Genomic DNA, 25,125 nt, shown 5'->3' on the forward strand with positions numbered 1-25,125 from the left:
AGATGGCAGTCCTGAGTGAGGGCTCGGCTTTCTCTATCATGGTAGCCTTCAGTTTCCTGATAACTAAGGGGCATGGTGCAGTTATCCCTGTTCTTTCTTGAAATGCAGGGTGGTTCTAAAGGCTGCCTACCCAAGTACCATAAACAAAACTAAACTTATTCCAAACCACAGGAGCCCAGGAAGTCAGACTCGAGTATCAGTCACTGCTTGGTGATGTAATTGTAGATTCCAGACAACAGATCTCTCTAGTGACTGTGCTTATGGTCCCTATTTCACACCTGGCTCAGGATTCCAGGGTTTCTTAGATAACTGAGGGGCAGGTGTGATCTTGAAGAAGTTTATCAGTAGAGTGTATGAAGCTTCTTCAGGAACCTGGTCTGGGGAGAAAGCGACATTTTCTCACCTGCTGAGATGCCGTTCTAGTTTCTCGGGTTTTCTTCCCAAATTAGTTCCTGTATTGGATGCCTTCAGGGCTGCAGTCATTTTCCTATACTGTCCCTCTAACCCTAAGTGGGTGTTCTAAATCACAACTTCATTTTCTTATGAAGTAAGCCACAGTGTTACTTTCATTGTTTACTACCAACAAGACTTATTTTGGCTTCAGGTAGTCTTATCTTTTCTACAACTATTATAGCAACTGATCAACTTCACTGGGTGATAAAGAAAATACAGTTGTAAAGGCATTTGCCTTGCAAGCTTGTATCCCAAGGTTGGACCCCCAGAACTGCATGAACCATGTAAGTTCATAATCCTTGTACTTCAGAGGATAGAAAAGTGAAGGTCGGCCTTGGCTGTTTTGAAGGATGGCGTTTCTAACCAAGTTAGTCTAAAGCGTGTTTCCTGTGGTGCCTGGTCAAGGTGAAGCTGGTATTCATGCATGGTATACAGCCTCCATCTAGAGTCAGTATAATGGATGGGGGAACCTCACAGCCCTTGTGGACTGTAGAGGTCATGGGGACAGACTGGTTCCCAGGTGAATCTTGACAGGCTAATCTCAGTGGTGTGTGCATGTGCATCTTGTAGGCAAGGGTTTGCAAGTCCCCATTTGTGGTTGGAGCATAGTGCTGCTTCTCTTCATGCACATGACACGGCCATCAAATCCCTGTGTCCATTCACCCTGGTAGACAGAAAAGGGCTTGCCACCTGCCCCTGTAAGCCCTGTATCTTGGTAGTCACACATCATAGGATGTGTGGATGTAAAAGCTGTCTGTGGACTCAGGGAGGAGGTGCTGCTTTTGCAGGAAGTAGTGCACTTCAATAATTTATACTTAGGTCTCACATCGTATAAAATAATGTATTGAAAAAATACCTAGGGTAGGATAAAGGCTCCCACAGAGCCAGACCACCGGCTCCAAACAATTCGATAATTGTCGCATCCTTCAAGTGACTTCCTTTTTTATTTGTTTGTTTAAATCTATGCTTTTTTGTGGGGGTGAGGTCAACTGCTGCTGTCCCTCAGCAAGTGTTCTGCTACTCTGGTGCATTCTATGGATCCTTACATGCAACTTTAATTTTTTCAATCCTTATTTTTAGTGATGGCTCTTAAACGCTTTAACCTCTCTTGTAGCCCACCACCCACCAGAGGTAGTGGAAAGGAAAGGATATAGGGGGAGTGGAAGTGCTTAGAAAGGTTCTTTGGAGCAACTCCCATCTGTGTTGTCTGGAAATCAACAGTTCAGTTCACAGGTTAGCAGGCAGCAGCAGCAGTTCGATCCACTCGCAAATACTTCATGAATACACCAGCAGTCTAGTTCAGTAGAGTCAGGTTAGCAACAGCAGTGACCTAGCAGAAACAGCCAAGCCTCAGCTCAGATCAGTAGGAAGGACCCAGAGGGATACCAGGAGAAGTTCTTGGCTGCACCTCTTTCAGGAAAGCGAAGATCAGTGAAGATGGGAGACCCACAAGCATTGCTGGTACCAGCAAGCCAAGCTCCCTCTCCTTCACTCCCTCCAAACATCACGTGTCCTCCACGTGCCTTGCCTCAGCACGTGTTTCCAATCAGCCTGAGTCCTCAGAGTCCCAACAAATGGTGCTCAACTATGCTAAAGTGAACCAATACATGCGTGCGGTTTGCAAAGAATCCTTCATCACATGTTCTTTCGTGTGCTTGCTTAATAGAACATCCTCTCTCCTATGTCTGCTTCAGCAAAACATTCCTTCATGAGTCTGCCTTGGTCTTTCACCTGTGTCCACTTTAGGAAAGCACTTCTTCACATGTTTGCATCAGCAAAACACAATTGACTCTTCAAAGAACCCTTATGTTCCCTCTTCATCAAGAGTCCAGCATTATCTAGGTCAGCCCTTGGCTGTCCAGGCCTTGATCTCCTCTTCCTGGGCTGTCATCACCAATCGCCCTGGCAAGGATGATGGCAAAGATTTGACTATAGAAAACATTGTCATCTTGTAGGAAGAAGAGAAAAAAAAAATTCTGAGAAGCGACATTAAGTTAAATGCAATTAATATTAAGGAGACTGCCCTCCATTTTTATAGAGGATGGGTCTGGATTGTGTGAGGATCATAAAGTGCCTGAAATGGGGTGGATTTCAACCAGGACTAGTTTATGCCTGTAATCCTAACTCTCTGCGTGCCGAGGAGAGAGGATGTAATGGGTTTGGCCATCTGTGGGTTACAGAGTAGACTGACCCTATCTTGCCACCTCCAGCACTAGATATAAGAAACATTCAGTCATATACATGAGGATGCTTCAAAGGAAAAGAGGCAATTCTGCTGAGGTGACAAAGCACCAGTAGAACAAGTATGACATAAAGCCACACCCTAGAGGGCTTGATGGCTAGCCCAAGGAGTGGATGGAAAAGCGGAAGACAACTTCTTTTCTTTGTTTTTGTTTTTTGTTTTTCCAAAACTGGGTTTCTCTGTGTAGCTCTGGCTGTCCTTGAAACTCACTCTGTAGACCAGGCTGGCCTTGAACTCAGAAATCCGTCTGCCTCTGCCTCCCAAGTGCTGAGATTAAAGGCTTGCACCACCACTGCCCGACTCTTTATTTGTTTGGTTGGTTTTTCTCTCTCTCTCTTTTTTAAGGGGGGCAGGGGTGAGGTGTAGATGGCAGAGAAAGCAGGAAGGAGTGTTTAGACCAGTGGGGCTTTAATTTTTAAATAGAGTAAGGTCTATTTGTTGTCATTTTATAGTACTGACACCAAGTCTGAGATCACTCAGCTCTTCTCTTATGAGCATGGGTGGCTCTGGACTTGTTTCTTCAGTGGACCTAGGGCCTGCAGGTTTTCCTGGAGAGAGGAGGCAGGCACGGGTGACCTTTGTGGCTTTGTACTCCCTTGAAGTTCTAGTGAATTCTTAGGTCTAGTCCATAGCGTTTAATTCTTACTTCACCCTGAGCACAGGTGAAATTGGGAGTCCATCCATCACAGGTGTGCACAGCAGAGATGTGCCTGTAATCTGTTGATAGAAAAATGACACCATCTGTTGGGACTATAGGAAATGACACTGAAGATGTCACTGGGGGTCAGGTATTAAAGCCAGGGCTACAGGAAGGTCCGGCGTGTGGATTGATGTCAGCTTATGAAAACACTTGAAAAAAAAATACTTACAGAAATAGAAAAAAATGAACACACACAGAGACTTCTTTTTGCCACCATTAAGATGTTCATTTTTTTTTTTTTCAAAAAAGGTACAATATGAGTTTATCAATTTCAAAATGGTAGAAATGCGCATCAGCAGTTGTGGCCCTGTGTTGGAACTGATTGTAAACAAGGAAATGTGCCGTGTACTGTGTGATGCAAATTATGGGTATACAAACATATCTCAGTCTGCAGGGGCTGGAGGGGTAAGAGAACACCTTGGTTTTCACCACAGTAATCCAAGAATCTAATTTTCTAGTGTTCAGTGGTCTTGTTTTTAAACCTCTTGTGTTTGCCCCCGATTTTAGTATTCACGAGGCTCATCTAAGCATTAAAAATAAAACAAAACAGTGACCTGCCATAGCTGAAAAAACTTGCCCATCCTTTGACTGAGGATTGTCGGTTAATTTATGCAGGCCCCTTTGCACTTCAGCTTTTCCCCCACTGGTTGCTAGGCAACCACTTGAGTTAGTGCGCATGCCTCTTTTATGATAACTGTCATTATGATTATTTTTTAATTATACAACTGGGACTGTGGATTAAAACGGCATATTGTCACTCATGCCTTGCTGCCGCCTCTGAGCATTCCTGAACCCTGGTGCAGCCACCTTCCAAAATTTACATGTGGGGGGCCGGGAAGGGGGACGCTTATGATTATCTTTTGATGTTTCTGGCTACACAAAGGGACTGGAGATGCCATCATAAAGGCAGTAAGAGTTTTGTTGAAAACGACTAGACCATATATCACAAGCTATTATTGATTTAGCGAGGCCAGCTCAGGTATTGGGATCGTGAACCTCAATTATCCTGCTTTGTACCTTTAACCGTGCCCGCTTCCAGCATTAAGTTGCTGTGGAAAGCTTGTTGCTCTGCAGCCTGCTCTCCCAAATGACAAAAGGCTAAAAAGCATTTCTCTACTAAACCTGCTTTCAATAAACCTGCCATGGATTGGGGGGAGGGCACAGCTCAGATCCGAGGAACACACAGCACGCACATTAGCAATTGTTCTCGTTTGCCCAAATTGCTCCACATAAGTGCATTTGGGGGGATGGAAAGGGGCTCCTCGGGCAAGGGACAATGGGAGGGGCTCGTGGTGTGTAGAAACACGTAAAGGATTGTGGGAGCATACAGCAGCTTCACATTAGCATTGCTCTGTATATTTTAACATATTTTCCAAATACACAGTGAGTTTGAAGACAAAAGCAACATGGGAGTCAGGTTCTTTTAACCAACTCAGTTTTTCATTTAAAATGGGACTTGGGGGCTCAATAAGTTATTTTAAATATTTCTGTCACGATGAAAAAGAGATTAGCTCCTGACAGGGGAATCCGCAGGGTCCTTGCCACATTGAGTGTGTGTGTGTGTGTGTGTGTGTGTGTGTGTGTGTGAGTGACAGAAGTGGGACGTAATTGTGCCCTCCTGTGATTGAAGCCAGCACGCAGGGCATCAGCCTCTAAGAGCCTTGGTAGGCTTTTCTTCCACTCCTGGAGCCCCCATGTGTGTGCGTGCCTGGGCCCTCCGTTGCTTTGTTGACAGTCTCTGAAATGACCCCCCTCGCTGAGGAGTGCCTCATCTGCTTTGTTTCTGTTTGTCTTCCCACCCTGCAGTTCAGGGCGACAGCTCAGTGAAGTCTTCATTCAGTTACCTTCCAGGAAAGAGTTACCAGAATACTATGAATTAATTAGGAAGCCAGTGGATTTCAAAAAGATAAAGGTAGATACTCTGTTCACTGCTGTTCTTCGAGTACACAAAGGAGGATGCATGGATGCTCTGGAGTGATTCTCGGTGGGGTTGGGGGTAGTGGCCTCCTGGTTGCTAACCACTGACCTACACAAGGCTTGCCCCAGGAAAGGCGGGGCCGGGATGGCATCGATCCTTCCCGTGCATGTTATTTGGTCATTGCAAGCTCAGATTACACACACTGCATGTTGCTGAGGACCTTCCTGTCCCTCCATTGCCATTCATCCCTTTCTGCGCACCTTCCTCCCCATCCTGAAAGATCACTGGTGGGAGGGTGGTCTTGGTCAGTGATGCCCCACCCACCCAACAAGGCTGCGAATGCTATGAAGACAAAGGGGAATATGGGCTTCCTTAAGCAAGCAAGGACGGTTACATAGCTCTCTTCTGTTTCATCCAAAATTCCCATCAGGAACGAATCCGTAACCATAAGTACCGGAGCCTGGGAGACCTGGAGAAAGATGTCATGCTCCTCTGTCACAATGCACAGACATTCAACTTGGAAGGATCCCAGGTACGTGTCAAGTTGTCTGAGAAATGTCTAACCTTAACCATGCTTAGGTTCTTGGAAGTGAAGTATTTCATTTCTACTTTTTTTGAATAGTTGCTTCCTCCCCAGCAGAACACTGAAAACCAAAGAGGTCGTGTTCTCTGCCGCCTGTGCGAATAAGGGGAAGGATTGTGCTGTAGCTGGGTAGGCTTCTCCTCATGCTTCCTTCGAGCCTTGTCTCCCCATTAGAGGAGGAGCTCAAGCAAGCCATCGAAGGTGATGCTAAAGACTGGGCATCATCTCTGTGATGACAGTTCCCTTCTACCAGGAGTTCAAAGTACAGTGACTTAAAATAGAATGGAGAAGATTTTAAAAAAATTCTTGGTTCTCTTCTTCATAGTCGGAAAGTCATTGTAAGTAACAGTAAATTTATGAGCATAAGGAGGCAGACACTTCCTTTTTAATAACAGCTGAATATCACTTACCTATGGTGGGAACTGATTTCTGTTTTCCTGTCTGTCTTTCTGGCCTGTGGGTGCCATATCCAGCAAAAGAGAAGAAGCAGGGCAAGTCAAGTTACACAGAGACGCTGTGTGTAAGCATGCAGCCCAGCAGAGTCCACTTCCATAGCCAGGAATGGCAGTGACGCCTCCACATTCCCCAACCTGGGCCTCCCGCCTGTCTCCTTTGCACTTTTGGCTTACCCCTGGCCGGCTTGTCCTTGCCATAACTTGTTAACTCATATCTCTAGCATGTTTTGTCCCAGTGTCCTTATTGTCCCCACTGCCATCCTTATTGTCTGCCACAGGCTACCCTACCACTTCCCTGAATGTGTCAGCCAAATTTTCTTTCTCTCTCTCTCCCTCTCCCTCTCCCTCTCCCTCTCCCTCTCCCCCTCCCTCTCCCCCTCCCTCCCTCCTTCTCTCCCTCCCTCCCTCTGTCTCTTCCTTCCTTCCTTCCTTCCTTCCTTTCTTTCTTTCTTTCTTTCTTTCTTTCTTTCTTTCTTTCTTTCTTTCTTTCTTTCTCTCTTTCTTTCTCTCTTTCCTTCTTTCTTTCTTTCTTTCTTTCTCTCTTTCTCTCTCTTTCTTTCTTTCTTTCTTTTTTATTTGGAGATAGAGTTTCTCTATGTAGCCCTGGCTGTCCTAGAACTTGCCTTGTAGACCACACTGACCTTGAATTCACAGAGATCTGCCTGCCTCTGCCTCCTGAATGGTGGGATTCAAGGTATGTGCCACCACTGCCGGGCTGGTGTGGATCACCTTTACAGCAAAGGAATTCAGTTCCAGAGAGGAATGGCCATTCATTCATACTTTGCTTTTGAATTGTGGCAAAAAAGACAACATAAACCTTACTTACATTAACTGTTTTTTAAGGGTGAAGATCAGTAGTGTTAAGGCTGCCCCTGTGGGTATTTAACAGGTCTCTAGCAAATGACACCATAGGCCTGTAACGTTCCCCCTACCCCAGCTCCTCTAGCCATCCTTGGACTTTATGTGAGTTTGACTGCAGAAATGGGATCACGTAGTGTCTGTCTCTTGGTGACTGGCTTCCTAGGATTCTTCTGTGTTGTAGCAGGTGATGGAAGGTGCTTCCCAAAGGCTGACTCCTAGCCCTGCACCGGCCATATTTTCTTCAGTCACTCATCTGTCTACAGACCTTTGTGCTCCTTAGCTCTCGGCTGAGGCACATCTTAGGCACATGAGTATGTGGAAGAGCTGTATTTCCTCAAGAGTATGCTTCTAATTATTTTAATTTCATATCCAGAATTGAGATCGCTGGACCATACATTGGTTCCATTTTAATTCCCCGAGGGAAAGGACTATGGTTAGACTTCCTGCTCCTATCACTACAGCATGAGGCTGTGCCCCGTGGGCACACGTACTTCACACATGTTAAGCAACTGCTGGCTGCACTGGAGCTCAGCGCCAGGGAGCAGTCCTGGAAAGGGTTCCTTTGCCATTGTGTTGCCATGGTATTTAAGAGAACAGCTTAAATAAGTGTGCTTTAAAACATTGATTTTGGCTGGGGTATGATGGTGCTCACTTTTAATTCCAGCACTCAGAGACAGAGGTAGGTGTCTCTCTGAGTTTGGGGCCAGCCTGGTCTACAGAGTGAGTTCTATGATAGCAAGGGCTGTTACTCAGAATCCATATCTCAGAACAAGCAAACAAACAAACAAACAAAAATACTTTTTTTTTTTTGTCAAAGGTGAGACCCCATCTGCTCCAACACATTATAAATGTAACAATTATATATTGGTTTTTTTTGGTTTTGGTTTTTGGTTTTTGGTTTTTGGTTTTTCGAGACAGGGTTTCTCTGTGTAGCCCTGGCTGTCCTAGAACTCACTCTGTAGACCAAGCTGGCCTTGAACTCAGAAATCCACCTGCCTCTGCCTCCCAAGTGCTGGGATTAAAGGCGCGTGCCCCAATACCCAGTCTCGATACCTTCTTTTAACTTCATTTCAGTGTCTTTGGTCTTCCTTTGAGCATCTTTGTGCCTATATGTGGATTCACTGTTTTGCCTCTGGGTTTTCATAAAAGTAAATGGTAGCCTGGTGAGTTGAACCAGTTCATACTCCCAGAATCTGGATGGGTTTAAGGCTTCAGCTGATAATTCTAGAAGAGATCCTGCCTCGACAACTAATATAAAGAGTGATTGAGGAGCATTCCTGCCATCTACATACATGGCCATACACATATGAACACATACTATACACACGGAGAAAGAAAGCCAATAGTGGCATCTCTTAAACTAAAGTGTGTGTGTGTGTGTGTGTGTGTGTGCGCGCGCACGCGCACAGCAGCTGTGGGTCTGCCAGACTCAGTGTTTGGGTTTTAACAGCTGACACTTTGGCCATTTAGATCTATGAAGACTCCATTGTCCTACAGTCAGTGTTTAAGAGTGCTCGGCAGAAGATTGCCAAAGAAGAAGAGAGTGAGGAAGAAAGCAATGAAGAAGAAGAGGAAGATGATGAAGAGGAGTCAGAGTCAGAGGGTAGGTCCCATACACCTGGCCCTTCCCACTGGCCGGGGCTGTTTCCACAGACACTAAAGGCCATATACTTGCCCCGCTTATACCCAGTTTTCACAGCTGTTAAAATGAAGGACACCAGCCATGGAGCTCAGAGCTGCCATGTGGCCTTTGGATGTTAGGCTCACACTTACCTCTCTATGCACACCATACGGTGCACACTCTGTAGCACTGTAGCGTGACATCTACAGGGCTTGAAGAACATAGACTGCGAGGCTCCATCCCAGTGTTTCTGGATCAGTGAGGGCCCATCCCCTGCATGTTTAACAAGTTCCCTCCGGGCACTGCTGGGCCCAGGCCTCACTTAGACAGGCATTGTTTTTCAAAAATAATTGTCAAACTGATCTTAGTACGCCTATTGATTTTGATCTGCATAGAGACGTGATTTCACAAATGTCATTTCGTTTATTGCTAATTACTTGCTTAGTGTAGGTAACTTGGAAGGTGAAAAACAAAGGTATAGTCCCCTATCTATAGGATTTGGAGAAATATATTCCAGTTCTCTGATATTCTGTAGCATACATTTCCACATTTAACGGATCCCAAAACATTAACAAATGTATCAAACTGTTTTAATTTCACTGTTCCAATCAGGCCATTTCCCCCAAGAGATTGAATGTCTCAGCTCACATTTTCTTTCTGCAGTGATCAAATCCCCCACCTCCTCTGAAACAAATATAGCCAGTTTGAGATCTACAAACATTGGGGAAATTGTGTGGTAGACCCACCCTTTTATGACTTATGCTCAAATACTTGGAGCCATAGCCCAACACTTGGGCTGCCTATTCCAGAAGTTGCTTAGGAGGCATAGCCCGTTGCACTCTTCTGAGCAAGAGCAGAAATGGCTGCAGTCAGTCTTCTGATGTTGCACTTGACAGATAGCATTAGAATGTCCTCTGTGGCTGCTACCATTGGACCCTCACCAAAGTCTGCCAACATGGCCTCACGGTGGTGGCTTTTTTTGCTGTAGCGTCCATCCCTGGGAACTGGTTAAATCAATTATAGAGTAGATTGTGCATGGGAACTTTTCAGGGGTTGAAAAGAAGCTACATGTGTGAGCTGATACATACGGCCGTCTCCCGTGTGTAAGTAAAAAGCAAACCACGGGCAGTGGGCATGCCTGAAGGTTTATGGAACAACTAAAGAAAGCTTCAGGTATCTCTGCATGTATGTGTGTCTAAACATATTTGAATTCTTGGTAGGATAGAATATAGACTATTTACAGGTATGAACTATGCTTTTTTCCTGGAAATCAGTAGAGAGGCACAAAATGGGGTAAAGGATGTATGTTGTTATTTTTGCTTGCCAGTTTGTCTCTATACATTACAAATGCTACTCAAACAACTTGAATTTTTTTTTTGTTAGTTTATTTACATCCCAAATGCTGCCCACTGCCCCTACTCCCACCTGTCCCTCCCTCATCCCACTACTGGAATTTTTAAATTAAATAGTATACACAGTGAAATCATACTTTTTTTTATGCTTTATAAGATTTGGTAATAGTTAATGTAAATTTTTTTTTCATTATAGTTTTTTGATAACTACCCTGCTCAGCCATTAGGAGTCAGGAAAAGAATCTACCCCCACCCCTACCCTAAGGTCCTCCTCCCCATTTATGTGGAGACAGAGACAAGCCTGCACTTAGACGAGGTGGGGGTGTGCTAACTAGACCATCAGGGTGAATGGGCATGCCATAGAGGCTCCTCAGCCCTGGGGGAAGTGGGACTTGCTAGCCACAAGCGGGATAATAATTTGACTGACTTTGAGTCCTCACTGGTGTCTCTCTTGTGTCTGCTCTAGCGAAATCTGTGAAGGTGAAAATCAAGCTGAATAAAAAGGAAGAAAAAGGCCGGGACACAGGGAAGGGCAAGAAGCGGCCAAACCGAGGCAAAGCCAAACCTGTCGTGAGCGACTTTGACAGCGATGAGGAACAGGATGAGAACGTAAGTGTGCAGGGCTAGGCAGAGCGGGTCGCGTGCTCCGGGTCCCAGGCCCTTTTGGGGTACACAGTCCTCGCTTAGACAGAGGAGGAGGAGGCCTGATAAGGTGATCATGTTGAAGATGGGAACAGAGTGAAATTTAGAACAAAGACTCCAAAGCCCCGTGTGTCGCTGTGGAAATGAAAAGCTCTCCGTTGCAGTTCCCCTTTTCAATCTTGTAGTGCATGTCCGTTTTCTTCATGGCTGGTTAATATTTTATATCTCTCGTACCCAGCTTGCTGTGAGTATAAAGCAGTTCAGATAAAATAATGGTTAGAGGGGGAAAAGGGAAGGTATTGTGATGGCAGAGTTTTTGGCTGTGGTGCCTGAGACTAAATGCCTAGGTGATTTACTCTTATCAAGAAAATTGTAAGGAGCATTTTATCAAACCAGCACCCTCCAACCTGAGGAATACTTAATGTTTATATTAGCATCGTTGCATGGATATCACTTGGGTCCCGGGTACTCTGCAGGTCCTGAAGGAGTGAATGGCCGGGCTGAATCCAGACTCCAAGAGCATCCTCAGTCTAACACTATTGACTCCGCCTGTCTGGGAGAACAACAGACAGAAACTTGGCCAGTCCCATCCCTTAACTTACTCCCCATAGCAGCTCGGCTTCCCCGACACAACAACCCCTATGCAGCTTTCATTCTGGAAAGACAGTTTCCCATCTTAGTATACAAGTGAATTTGATTTTCCTTTACCACTTGGCTACTCCAGCACGATTGGAAAGTTCTAGAACCAGGCTTACCATATTTCAGTTACATTTGAAACACCATGTTCTCTTGAGATGACTTACCAATGGGCAGACATTCAAGGCATGATCTTTTTCTTGTCTTTGGACAGGTTTCCAAAGGTCAGACAAAGGTAGAACTGGTTAGCCTCACACAGACTTCAGAAATCGCAGTGGCAGACCGCAAGTGCAGCTGGCAGGCATCAGCTTAGGCTTGCTAATGCAGCACTCCCCATTGGGACATAGGGTGCCTATTCCTCTGCAGAGTCTATCCTTCCACAGAAAGGGGTGTGGTGCACTCAGTCTGTCCACCTCTTTCTTTTAGGAACAGTCAGAAGCGAGTGGAACTGACAACGAGTGAGCATCCTGGACGTGAACTTCCGTGGCGTGGCGGCAGAACCGAATGCTTTCTTCCCCCCTCCTTCCTCCCCAGTGAGTTCATTTGCCATTTGGCCACACTGGGTTATTTCTCCGTCCTCATTGTCATCTAGAACTAGCTTTAGGGTAGTGCCAGACAAACATATGATATCATGGTGTAAAAAAAGAAATGCGCGCGTGCATACACACACACACACACACACACACACACACACACACACACAGATATTTGTAACATATTGTGACCAAATGGGCCTCAAAGATTCAAAGATTAAAAACAAAAAGCTTTTGATGGAAAAGATGTGGGTGGATAGTATATTTCTACAGGTGGGTCGAGTTTGGTAGCAGTTTGATGTGCTCGGTTCCGTCATCTGTTCTGATGAGAAGGTTTTTATCTTCTGTAGTGCTGATGGCCAGGAGGAACCATTAAAAGCCACTGGTTATTTTATTTTTCATCAGGCAATTTTTAAGATTTTCATTTGTTTCAGTATTGTTGGTTTTCTTTTTTTCTTTTTTTTTTTTACACTGTGGTACATATAAGCAACTTTACTAGTGACAAATGTACAGTAGTTAGATATCACCTACATATACATTTTTCCCTTTTATGCTCTATGATCTGAAGAACAAAAAACAAAGCTTTTTGACTTGTATAAGATTTATGTCTACTGTAAACATTGCTGAAATTTTTTTGTTCTTGTTTTATTGACAATGCTATTGAATATTACAGTGTCTAGAGTACCCTGGATGGCTTCTTTTGTCCACTTGATCTCCCGTGTTACCAATGTGTATGGTCTCCTTCTCCCTAAAGTGTACTTAATCTTTGCTTTCTTTGCACAATGTCTTTGGTTGCAAGTCATAAGCCTGAGGCAAATAAAATTCCAGTAATTTCCAAGGATGTGGTGTTGGTACTTTCCTAATAAACCGATAACTTACCTTGACTCTGTTGCCTTTTCTTTTATGAGCTTTAGGGCACTAAACCTTTGAGTGTGAGCAGGAGCTATCTGCAGACAGAGGAGAAGGGACCTTGTCATACAGATCATATGGGGGGGGGTGGGTAATCTCCAGAAATGAACCAGATGTGATATTAAAGGCAAGACCATTGCTTTTCTGACTAAAAGAGGGGCTGCTGCCAGTCAAGCTTTGTCTCCTGGCTTAAATTTCATCCGTTAGTCATAAAAATCTATAAAGGTAGGTAATGTGGAGAATGGTTCGGTCACCACCCATATGCCCTTCCCAGACTTGACAAAATTGTGTGCAGTGCACCCTGTTTTAATGAGCCATGAGGATGGAAGTCGCATTGGCACTCAGCACCAATCGGAAGAGCAGGCAACCACAGTCCACTGTCACAGCAGAAGGGATTAACGCCCGTCCTCTAATAGTTAGTAGACCAGTCGCTAGCATATCTGCCAGCTGCCCTAAATTTGTGTTTGTGTTTTCAATCATATGTTTCAAATGCCTTTTTAATGTCCTTAAAAAGCCGGCCCAGAGATTGGTGCATCTTTTCCCAAGGAACTGCTGGCCCAGCCAAATGGAAGTTTCCCACGCCACTCAGGAGGGTTAACATTTTCCTGAGGAGCAGTTGCAAGATTATGCTAGGTGAGCTCTCCAGTGCGGTATCAAACCACAGTCCTGCGAAGCTTCCTCTCCCCATCAGCTCTGCTCTGACGGAGCAGTCCAGAATATTGGCTTTCCCTTCTTGGTTTGCTTGTGAGATTTACTGACTGTGGTAGGAATGGAGGCTTCAAAGAGAAGCCGTATTCAGTTTCCTTTCCTAGAACCATTTAGTGCCGGTTCAAAGAAAACGGTGCCTTCCCCTTCTGCTTTTGTTTCTGAATTTTCTGTGCTTTTCTTGGCTTTGGAGGCCTTGCAGTTGGAAAGCTATCCAAACGATTGTTTTCATGGTTCAAGCCTTCTCTTTCTGGATGGTGCGCTCCGCTCCTACTCCTGCTGCATTTGCTGAACTGTCCTCCCTGCCCAGTACGTGAAGTATCCCATTGTACACTGTCTCCATGCCATATATGCTACCCACCTGCTAGTCATCCCACCAACTCACAGTACTGCTGTGCTTCTTCAATTAACAAGATCAGTGGTACTCTAAGACCACATCATTCACCACTTTAGCTTGTAGGCACTGCATTGTCTCATGTTCACTGAAAGGGTCAGTATGATATGGTATTTGTGGGGGGGGGGAGAAGGGGGAGAAGAAGAGGGAGGGAGGGAAAGAGAAAGCGTGGAGGGGGAAGGAGGGAGAGGGGGGAGAAAGAGATGGGGGGGAGAGAGAGAGAACAAATGCTTGAGATAATGAACTCACAAAGGCTTTGTCAGCTCACACTTTTGGAGCTTTCAATCTACAATCAGTTCACCCTATTCTGGCCAAGACTCCTCAGGACAGTGAAAAGCCTGAAACCAAGAGAGAGGGACCAGGGCCCCATAGTTCCCCTCAGAATTATGCCACCACGGACCATAAGATCTCATACTAGGGCCCACCTCTTCAAGCTATGGCTATCCCCCCAAAGCTCCTCCTGGAGAAATGTAATCCTTTGTAAGACATGAGCCATTGGGGGATATTCAAGTTCCAAACTACATCTAAATAATGTCCAAACTGTACTATATCCTACTAGTTAAGCCTTTCTCTGCCTGCTTTATAAACTGGACTTTATATGCATTTATAAAGTAGATCTTTTAGAACAAGATCAGTACTGTTGGTGGCTCTGGGGAAGTCTTAGGATGTGTCCCTGTGGGAAAGGAGGGCTACCATATAGCTTCTGTCAAGCACTCTGTGTACACATTGTATAGAAGGCATTGCTAAGCCCCTCCCCCATGGAGTTACTCTTCCAGCATCAGATCCTGGGGGCTTTGCCACAGCTTGCCCTCTTAGCTAAGTAAGTCCCCCAGAGAGTTGGTTTCAGTGCTCCTGGCTTGGCACACACCTTGGCTGTCTCAATCTAAGTAAGACCCAAGCTCAGAGCATGGGCTTCATGGTCTCAAATGAGGCCATTTTCATAGGTCTGCCTTTTAGGATGAGATATTCTCGTATACATCAAAGTGTGCCAGATATGGCCACATGTCCTTCAATAGCACAATGCTTTTGGGGAAACACTGTCACATGACATGTTGTTGTGTGAGTCTTATAGATTATTCTTATGAAAACAGATGGCAACAACATTTGCCAGCTCCTTCTATGGGACCACTGTTATATCTGGAAGATTGCTGGGAAGTGTGGGCACTGTAGCCTCTGCTTTAAAGGTCCTTTAAATATATATATATATATATATATTTTTTTTTTTTTTTTAATTAAGAAACTGAGATCATAACTGGTTTAACTTAGAATCAAATGTGTGGGTTGTTCCTGGCTTTGCCCCAGACATACGTGAGTTTTGGTATCCTCTGTAAATTTGGAGTGAGTTGTCTGTAAGTCCAGGATTGTAGTTCATATACTGCTTTGTTATTAAAGGTTTCCTCTATTTAGAGAAAAAGATAACTTATAAATGTCATTAAAGAATATGAGAAAGATTCATAGAACTAAGAGGTGGTTTGTATTTTGTCTTTTCTTTTTCTTTTTCTTTCTTTTTTTTTTTTCCAGAGCTGAGGACAGAACCCAGGGCCTTGCGCTTGCTAGGCAAGCGCTCTACCACTGAGCTAAATCCCCAACCCCAAGAGCTGGTTTGTAAAGCAGCAAGCAGCGGTTCTCCACCATCCTAATGCTGTGACCCTTTAAAATAGTTTCTCATGTTGTGACACCCCCAATCCTACAATTATTTTGTTGCTACTTCACAACTGTAATTTTTTTCTGTTGTTAATTGTAATGTAAATATCTGATATGCAGGATATCTGACATGTGACCCTTAAAGGGGTCACGACCCACAGCTTGAGAACCACTGTCAGAAAAGCTCATCAAGCATTGATCCTTTCAGAATCAATGTTTCACAGTGTTGTTCCCTAAACCCACAAAATCAACATCACTTGGGCACCCAGAACTCAGGTTCGTCTGAGACCCACACAAGCAGAGACTCCTGGTGAGCCCTGGAATCTAATATGCCTTCCCTGTCACGTGAAAACTGCAAATCTACATCTATCAGATTACAGGCAAATGTCTATCAAGTAATTTCCGGGGAGCAGTGTGTGGCTGAGCTCATCTTGGTTTCTACAGCTGCTTTCCGTGTGCACCCCAGCACACTCATTCTAGAAAGTAAGAATGAATGAAAGGGCGCAGGTTCTCCTCTCTCACCGAGCTCTCCTGTCATCTCTGTGACAGGCAGCAGTCTTCGTCTGTGCCCAAGTTCAGCCTCAGTCAGGCTGATACGGTCTAATACTTAGGGGAAATATCTTTGGTTTGCTTAGTAGAAAGGCACTGACAGAGTCTCTGCTTGCAGATATAGCCTTTCCCTCCCACAAGAATTTCATATGAACACTCAATCTTGCCACACAGATACCTTGGAGGAAAGAACCAATCTGTTTCTTTGCTAGCATTGCATCAAGATAAAGCATGGGTTTTTTTTTTTTTGCTTGTTTGAATACACCATCATATACTATATGAGGCTCAGCATTAGGGACGTAGAGGCCGAAAGATTGCCACCACAAGTTGGAACTATGTTATAAGACTATTTTACACACACAAAGCCCCTAGCAACATGCTATTCTAAACCTAGAGGAAACTGTTCCTCAAAAATGAAGAAACATTTAGAAGCCTGAACAGAAGGAGTTGGGAGTTCAAGGCCAGCCTGGGCTACTTAGTGAGATTCCATGTCAAAATGAGAGAGAGGGGGAAAAAATAAAGCATACTAACTCTTAACTATATTTCTAGGGTCCTAGTTTTTTTTCTTTACTTCTGATTTTCTGTAGTTTCTCATAAAAATTGAGGGTTCTTTTTTTTTTTTTAAATCATGAGTGGGCCTATCTTGCAAGAAATCTTAAGGATCCTTTTTTCTCTGAAGTGAACCTTCAGGGAAAAAGAAAATAAAAGACAGATACTGATCCTGTATGAATAAAGATTCCCAAAGATATCCAGGACCCAGGCCTCACCAAATCCCAATGACATTTTTATAGAGCATTGAAAAATAAATTTTATGATTCATATGAGGCCACAAAAGAATAGCCAAAACAAACAAACAAGAAACCAGAGGAGAACTTCCTAGCTTCAAAATATACTAATGGGCTATAATAAGCAAAACAGCATGGTACTGCCATAAAAAGAACTCATGATATTATCAGGCTGAAAATCTTAAAAAGAAAAAAAAATCCTTCATATTCCTGCAAATAGACACATGCCAAAGGTCTCAAAGCAATGCAGTGGGAGAAAGTCTCTTTAATGAAAACTCTTGGGACTGCTGAGCATGTGCTACATCTATGGCATAGACCTTTATGTTTCCCACTGGTCTGTTCACAGTGGCAAGAAATGAAATCAGTCTAGATACCCACCAACTGAACAATGTTTGATCAAAATGTAGTTTATATAGACAATGTGATTTTATTCATCTGTACAGAAAAAAAGAGAAAGAGAACTTTACAGGGAAATGTGTGAGCCTGGAAAACATTAAATGAGGCAGCCCAGACTCAAACCATATGTTCTCTGTCATACACAGACCTTAGCCTCTGTTGAGGATGTGTAGCCAGGTAGGAGAAGAGAGGAAAAAAGTCAGAAAACTAAAGGAAGAAGAGACTCTGAGGGAGCTCAGATTCAACAAGAGAACCAAACAGAAGAGGGAGTACTAGGGGCTGGAGGATGTAGTGGGGACAAGGAGATAGCAGGAACAGGTAAGGACTGGAGAATCAAGCCAGATGAGGTATGGATGGAAACCCCACAGGGAAACTGATTGGTTTGTAAGCCAATTTAAAAATTATAATAAAAAAACAGAATAAATGGTATTGTCCACACACAAAGAAATGGACACACAGACAGAGGTCAGCTGGAATGAGGAACTGCTTACTGAAGGACAATGGAGAGATGTGATGTTGAACTGGACAAAAAGTGTGATCCTCCTAATACAGATAAGCAAATCAAAGGAGACAAACTGACAGGTGCAAACTGCAAGGTGTCTACAGAGCAAAATAAAAGAGCACAGAGGGAGCCTAGAGGAGAGAGCTGTGTGTGTGAAGGATGGATTACTATCCAAAATATATGACAGACTCAGTAACACGGCCAGCCTCCATCAGAGTTGAAAACAGGCTAGAGATCTGCACAGATAATCTCTTGGAAGAAGATCTGGAAACAGCCAAGGGGCCCAAGATGTGTCCAATATCACTTATGTAATCAGGGAAACGAACGTCAGTGAGCTACTCTCTCTCAGCAGTTAGGAGCAAAGGGGCACTTATCCAGTGTTGTTCAGAGCCCAAGTTAGGATAGGAAAACAAAAAATGGCACAAGGGTCTTCTAAAAGTTCAAATAATTAATATGTGTATGTAGCTAAAGGAAATGATACCCGTATGCAGAAGAGGCACCTGCACTGCTTATGAACATCAATACCAAAATCTACCTCTGTTCAAGATGGGCGGATAAAGAACATCTTACATGGTGAGATCTAAGTAGTAGTTACCATAAACAGAGGTTAAAGAAGGAGGGGAAAGAGAAGACATGGGGGCTAAGGATCAATTTTGATACACAATCAGGGTATCTATCAATAGTTAACTGTAAAGAGTGGATGGTTAAGATAGACTGAATGTTCTCATCTCAAAAGAGAGAGAGAGAGAGAGAGAGAGAGAGAGAGAGAGAGAGAGAGAGAGAGAGAGAGAGAGAGAGACATGGAAGAAGGGGGGCTGTGATCAGGATGTAAAGTAAATTAAAATTATTGAAAAAAAATGAGGTATGTCTGTGCTATCCTGGTTCCTCAGTACATATGCAGAAGCATAGCAAAACACCACATTTCACCCCTCAAATATGCATGATTATTATGTGCCACTCTAAAGGAATTAAAAAAACACAGAAAAGCAGCTGTAGAGGAGGGTTACATACTTGACTTTCCTTATTCCTAATTAATCTACCAAGATGACTTTGAAAGAGCAACATTAGTATATCTGATGATCTTAGCAAGTAGATAAATGGAATGCAGGACAGAAAAGTCACAGTCTGGAAGGGGCGAGCTGGGAAGACCCTGTCATAAAGCGCCGTCCCTATCCTTGTGGTAGGGCACTGTCACAAGGTAGACCTGCCTACAGCTGTAACTGGGTATTATCATCTCTAGGGTAATTACTAAAGAAACTTTTGGAATTATAAGGAATGAGATGTATTTGAGCGGCTTGTTTAACATGGGTAAGGCCTTGGAGTTGATAGGCCCAATGCTGAAATAAAAGTATAATTGGTATGCTAAGGGAAAAAAGTAAACTGTACAAGAATAATTACCACTAGAAGGCAGGAAGTGTGGAAGGCAGTAAAGACAAGACAAGGCTAAAAAAAAATAAGATTATTCATTAATTAATTATTAATTCGACTATGGCAACCCTCACTTTGAAGGGCAATACTCCAAATATACCAAATGAAATAGCAGAGACTTAGTGGGCCAAGAAACAAAAGCCATCTACAAGAAATTTATTTTAAACAGGAAGCCACTTAAAGTTGAGAGGAGAGGGAGACTTCCCTGAAGGCAATGATTTAATATCGGAGAGAAACCCTCCAGATAAAGGGACTCAGTGCCTATCGAAGAAAAGGAAAACTGGGATTTAAATTCAAATTCACTTCCTTTCCATCTACTGTTGTTCACATTCCGTTCTCCCAGGCTTACCAGTTTATAAACCCACACACCACATTTGCCAGTTTAAACAGGAAGGCTTTGGAGTCACATACCACAGTGTGACCACTCCTATAATCAGGGCATTAAGGCTGGACACGCCAACATGTGCCTGCAATTTCAGGGGAGGCATGAAGATCAGGTGTTCAAGGCTACCCAGCTTGAAGCCCAGTTGTCTCTGCTATCCAGCTTGAAGTCCAGTTGGACTCCACGAGGTCCTGTCTCAAAAAAGCAAAACAGCAGAAGCTGTTCAAGAGCATTCTCCTCACCGACAAAAGCTCTTGGAGTCATTTGTCATCAGCCTCTACCTTCTGACCATCACCCTCAGGCAACTACTCACCTACTTTTTATCACCCTAATTTTGCCTTTTTTGGTGAATCACACATTGAGAAGTCCCCTGTGGGTTTTTTTTCTCCTATTCATGTTTTTCAGACTCCTTCATTTGCACTATTTTTGTGCCTTATTATGACCAAGTAGTATTTCATAAGTGAACATTCCATAACCTGTACATATGCTTCCCAGTTGATGGTTTAATAGAGAAGGCTGCTCTGAACACTGACATGTATGCTATTGTGTGACCATGGTTTTGATCCAGTGGGTGAGTACTGAAGTATCAGATTGCTCTATTATATGGCAAATACATAGTTAGATAAAAGTTTGGGAAAAAATATACTCCAACTGATACCTCATCTCACAGAAGGAAATTCACATCAGATAACTGGATCTTAAGTTATTTTATTTTATGAAGGATTATTTATTTATCTTACATATATTGCACACCAGAAGAGGGCATCAGATCCCACTACAGATGGTTGTGAGCCACCATGTGGTTGCTGGGAATTGAACTCAGGACCTCTGGAAGAGCAGTCAGGGCTCTTAACCACTGAGCCATTTCTCCAGCCCCTGGACCTTAAATTTAATGGAGAAATATTTCATCTCTGAGAGAGAACATAGAAGAGAGTGCTATTGGATTAGAAAACTACTTTTCTTGCAGGTAACCAAATCAGGGGCCATAAAAGAAAATGATGACAAAATAGATTTCCTCAAAATTAAAGTAAACGACAATATTAATTATAAAGATGGTAAGGCAAACCACATAGCCTATGATAACATACTTTTAAGCTGTGCATAGACCGGTCTTCTTCAGAAAGCCTAATTACATTTGTCCTACTGTGAACTTTGTAATGTGGCTAACACTACTTTATGTGTCCTAGGAAGGCATGAGCAGGAATATTGGCGATTTGCCATGTAATTCCTCGATCTCTCTGGGGCTGGCAGGACTCAGTGCAGGCTTCCTCTCTCTTCCCTTGGTCTTCTCAAGAATCTTGCTCACAATAGCAGCTCTTGGGGAGGTTGACCCTGTATGCCGCACTAGTTTATTTGTGGTAAGGTTCAAAGTTTGTTCTTTGCCGTGGTTCTACAGAAACACCACTACTTGTCCTGTTTGTGGGCTGAAAATGTAGTGTTTGCAGTGAGTGTGTCCCCAGGGGAAAGTCCTAGAGAAAGAGCCTATGACAATAATTCACATGAGGACTTCTAGAGGTTCCTTAATTTATAAAGGCAATTTAAAGGGCGGTTAAGCTGGAGAAACAGAACTCCAAGACTACCCAGTACTACATAGATCCAAGCATGCACTCCCTCTACACATAAATATCACTTCTAGAAAATTCTATCCACACTAACTGTCATAAGATATGATATTTGAAAATAGTGTCAGGAAGGGACTGCACAGTCCTGGAAGACTCACGGTGCTCAGTGTCCTGTTCTCCAACACTTCCCGGTAGTGGTACTTGAGTCAGCCCAAGTAGTTTTTCAGACTTCCTAGGAACACGTATGGGAGTTGAGATCCGTAATAAACAACGTAGACAAGGAGAGTTTCCTTAGAGTCAGGCACCAGCCTCCCCTGCTTCCAACGTTTCTGAAGTATTTTTATAGTTTATGTGTTTCCTTTAAAGCACACTGATGACTTCCTATGATCAGTCCTATGTCCAATGCTGACCAAATCCTAGCACTCATGTATATCTTATGAAGCTACAGTATTACACACTCCACCAGTCTCTCCCTCATGATGGCTTCAGAGGCCTTTTCAATGGATGATCTGACAGGGTAGCCACCCAGATTAAGATTGCTGCAGTGATTCTTGTCATCCAGTTGGTGCTATGTTGTTATTTGCTTGTTTTACAAGGCTGGGTAAGGGCTAAGCCCAGTATCTGGCTTGGGTTTAACAGTGGATGAGAATCACAGCTTGGTTTGACCAAGTTGTGTCATTTCCAAACCAGTAAGCAAGCCATATACACTTGATAGGAAGAGTGGTGTCCAAAGTTATGTGGTCCAAAGTGAGGGTCCCACTGGGACAGAGAAGTTCAGTCCCCAGAGGTTCTAGAAAATGTCATTAAGAAGATACCCCATGTGCCCATATTGATACAGATGCATTTAATATATGGTAAACCTGTAGGATTTTCTTACATTGTTAAATGACACTAATTTTCTTCAATCTATGATGCTGTAATTTCAACTGGCAAGAGTGCTTTTTTTTTTTCTCTTAGTAATCAAATCCTAACCGAGTTACTATTGATGGTGCTACAGAGTCCATAAAAGACTTTTCCTTCAAGCCTGGTATATATACAGTAGCACACATGTTCTGGAGAGCAATGCTGTCAGCCAATAAAGAGCTGTGCCATTCTTTCCCATCAGTGACTATTCCATTGTGTCACTGAAGTTCCCAAATCCATTCCATATGGATATTCTGGTTGCTTCTCATCAGCGCTTATCATGGCTGATAACAACAGACGGCATGGATAGGGTGACATCCATGTGGTGTGGGTGTAGGAAGGGCATGAGAGGGTTTCTTTGGGGTTGAGGGAAGGGAATTCAGAGGTTAAGTGGAGGATATAAAATATGGTCTAAGGTTGAGGAAAAAGGAAGACATGAGTCAGGCAGAGCTGTTGTTGGCATCTAAGTCTGGTCGGACCATGAAAAAGCCCAGTGCCACTGGCAAAATGGCATGAGCTTGCTCAAGTTTCAAGTAATCAATGAGAAATGTCTTCCAAGAAGCTGCCTCAGAATCAAATGAAAGACTTGTGAAATCAGATGCCCAAGCTTCACGGAGGTTTAGCTCTTTAAGGCATGGAGCCAGGCTTGAGAATTTTCAAATCTGAGATATCAGCAATGACCTTTTGTTGACTTCTGGGCCACACCTTGAGAATAACTGTTCCTGACTAGAGATGACAAACCAGCACTCTTTAGTTACATGCGGCAAGCATAAATTTTTATTGTGTTACGCATTGTCAAAAACATTTAGAAATGGGGATTTCTCCTAAAACTCCAGACTTGAAGCTTCTGTTGGAAAACTGGGGCTGTATTTCTGCCTGGTAGTACCTAGCTGAAACCAAGTTTGCTGTCTCTTAGAAGACTAAAAGAGCCAGACATTTATCTATATTATTGTTTCTCATTGAAATTCGCCTGCCATTCTGTGCCCTGGTCTTCCTGCAGCCCTCTTGGTAGCTACATCAAGTTCTCTTTTGCTCTGGGCCTCTGAGTACACAATTCCATTATCTGGTATGTTCTCACCATTGTTGCTGCCACTGCGGCCTGGCTTTCCCTTGTGCCGCTGCCTTCACCTGAGAAGCCACCCTCTCCCATGAGCTTGGTCTGCTATCCCTGTGATGGAGGGTAAATACTTCCCTATGTGCTCCCACAGTGTTCCTGAGCTTCTCTGTCAAAACTATCACATCCTGCTGTATTGTCTCCTGATGAAATGAGTGGATGAAGATATAAGGCAGCTAAAGTAGAAATAAATAATATTACATAATCTTTGCCTCCTCCCAGGTGATTACAATGGAATCTTAAGTTTTATTTCTAATTTCAGAAGTATCAATAATGAAAAATGTAAATTTTAATTAAATTTCCCTTAAAATTGCCATTCAGGAAGAGAAATAAATAAACTCCTTAATTATTTAAAATACCCCACTAGCTTGTGCTGCAACATAAGTTTTATTGCACTTGGCTGGGATTTACTGAAATCCAAGCACATGAGGTTCATACCATGGCATTATCCAGCTACACATTCCTAGTGATCATCTGTAACTATCATGTTCTTGGTTAAACCAAATAAACAGTTGTTTCCCCACAATGCTATTCTAGAGACCGTCAGAATTTGATATGAAAAGTTTTAAAGTTGTGTGGGAAAAGGGAAAAGATGGAAGGATTTCCAATTTTTACATTGACCAAGATCTCACAGTAGTCCCTCTGGGAGTTTCTTGACCTAAGAGAAGATATGGACGTAGGTGAGTACAAAGTAAGATAGGAAGACAGGCCTGTCCACATGGTAGGTACAGAGGCCACATAAGTATTCAGAGAAAACACACATCTTTTCAAGGTATACCCAGATAGAATCTGATCTGGTCATGCAACAACATTTAAAAGATGAGTATTCTACAAGAAACTAAAAATTATTTTCAAGTACTTTAAAAAGGAGATCTTGTCAATCCTTGTTTAAAGTGAGAACTGTTTGAGAAAGTAACCCAGCTTTAGAAAAAACGAGTGCAGCATGAAGTCTCTTTGCAGAAGAATTTGGGAGGCAGTTTTTGCCAGGAGCTAGGCTGTGACCTTCAGAGGTTTCTTAGTTTTTCTAGACCTGACTTTTCTCATCGGTAAGCTGAGCTGATAACAAATGATCTCTCAAGTCCTTTCTGGTATTATGATTCAAATGAGTGTCTATATTCTAATTTTTATACTGATTAGACTTCTGTGGTTCATGCAATTAGTTTTGCAATGTGCTTCACAATAAATTCAGGCTTTGGAGTCCTTCATTATGTGCAGAGGTAGTCGTGTCTTATTGCTTAGGAGACAAATGAAGTGTCAACTTTATTCTGAGGAAAATGATTAGAGATTATGTGTCTAGAGGGGAAGAGCAAATCTTATTCAAAAGTGAAATAATAACTTCAGAAGGCCTTGGAAAGACTTTGAAATATTCTTTGGAGTCAGATAATTAAAGACAGATGATTCCATAAGTAAGTTCCCAAATGCAGTAGAAATAGCCGATGCATGTGTCATTAAATAAACAGCATTTCATTAGTCCTTAATAGGTAAGGGCCGGGGGAAGGAGAACATGCTGATAGATTTTGTTAAATGTATTAGATCCTAAGAAATGGCACTTAATATATTTCAGGGAAAACCACAGGTAATGAGCATGACCATAATTTGCATATTTCCTTGTTTATTTTATACCTACTCATACCAACAAGGATATCTGTATGTAAACCATGCACAAATAAATAGAATGAAATAGGCCAGGAATGGGTAGGAGATACCCATCCACAGGAACACCCCTACACTATGCCACTTATCAGTCGTCTCTTGGCAGTCAGAGCAGGTAGTGCTCAGTGACACTCATGGGCAGTGGCCGAGTTACTACCTGGACTAAAAACTGCTCTCCAAGTATCAAGCCTACAAGTGTAAGA

General features: G+C 43.2%; 1 protein-coding gene across 6 annotated transcripts in view; it reads left to right on the forward strand.

Moving 5' to 3' along the window:
* The window catches only part of Smarca2 (SWI/SNF related, matrix associated, actin dependent regulator of chromatin, subfamily a, member 2), a 173,218-nt gene extending 160,344 nt beyond the window's left edge, over window positions 1-12,874 (forward strand). For 5 of the 6 annotated variants that reach the window (XM_031390004.1, XM_031390008.1, XM_031390006.1 and 2 more), the window contains 5 exons: window positions 5,202-5,307; window positions 5,744-5,845; window positions 8,683-8,815; window positions 10,652-10,794; window positions 11,890-12,874. In XM_031390004.1, coding sequence (XP_031245864.1) covers window positions 5,202-5,307; window positions 5,744-5,845; window positions 8,683-8,815; window positions 10,652-10,794; window positions 11,890-11,925 — 520 coding nt within the window. In that variant the 3' untranslated portion in view covers window positions 11,926-12,874. The remainder of the gene's footprint in view (window positions 1-5,201; window positions 5,308-5,743; window positions 5,846-8,682; window positions 8,816-10,651; window positions 10,795-11,889) is intronic. The other variant, XM_031390005.1, reaches the window with a different exon arrangement.
* Window positions 12,875-25,125: the final 12,251 nt, after the last annotated feature.

This window comes from Mastomys coucha, unplaced genomic scaffold, assembly GCF_008632895.1.
Source record: "Mastomys coucha isolate ucsf_1 unplaced genomic scaffold, UCSF_Mcou_1 pScaffold21, whole genome shotgun sequence".
NCBI lineage: Eukaryota > Metazoa > Chordata > Mammalia > Rodentia > Muridae > Mastomys > Mastomys coucha.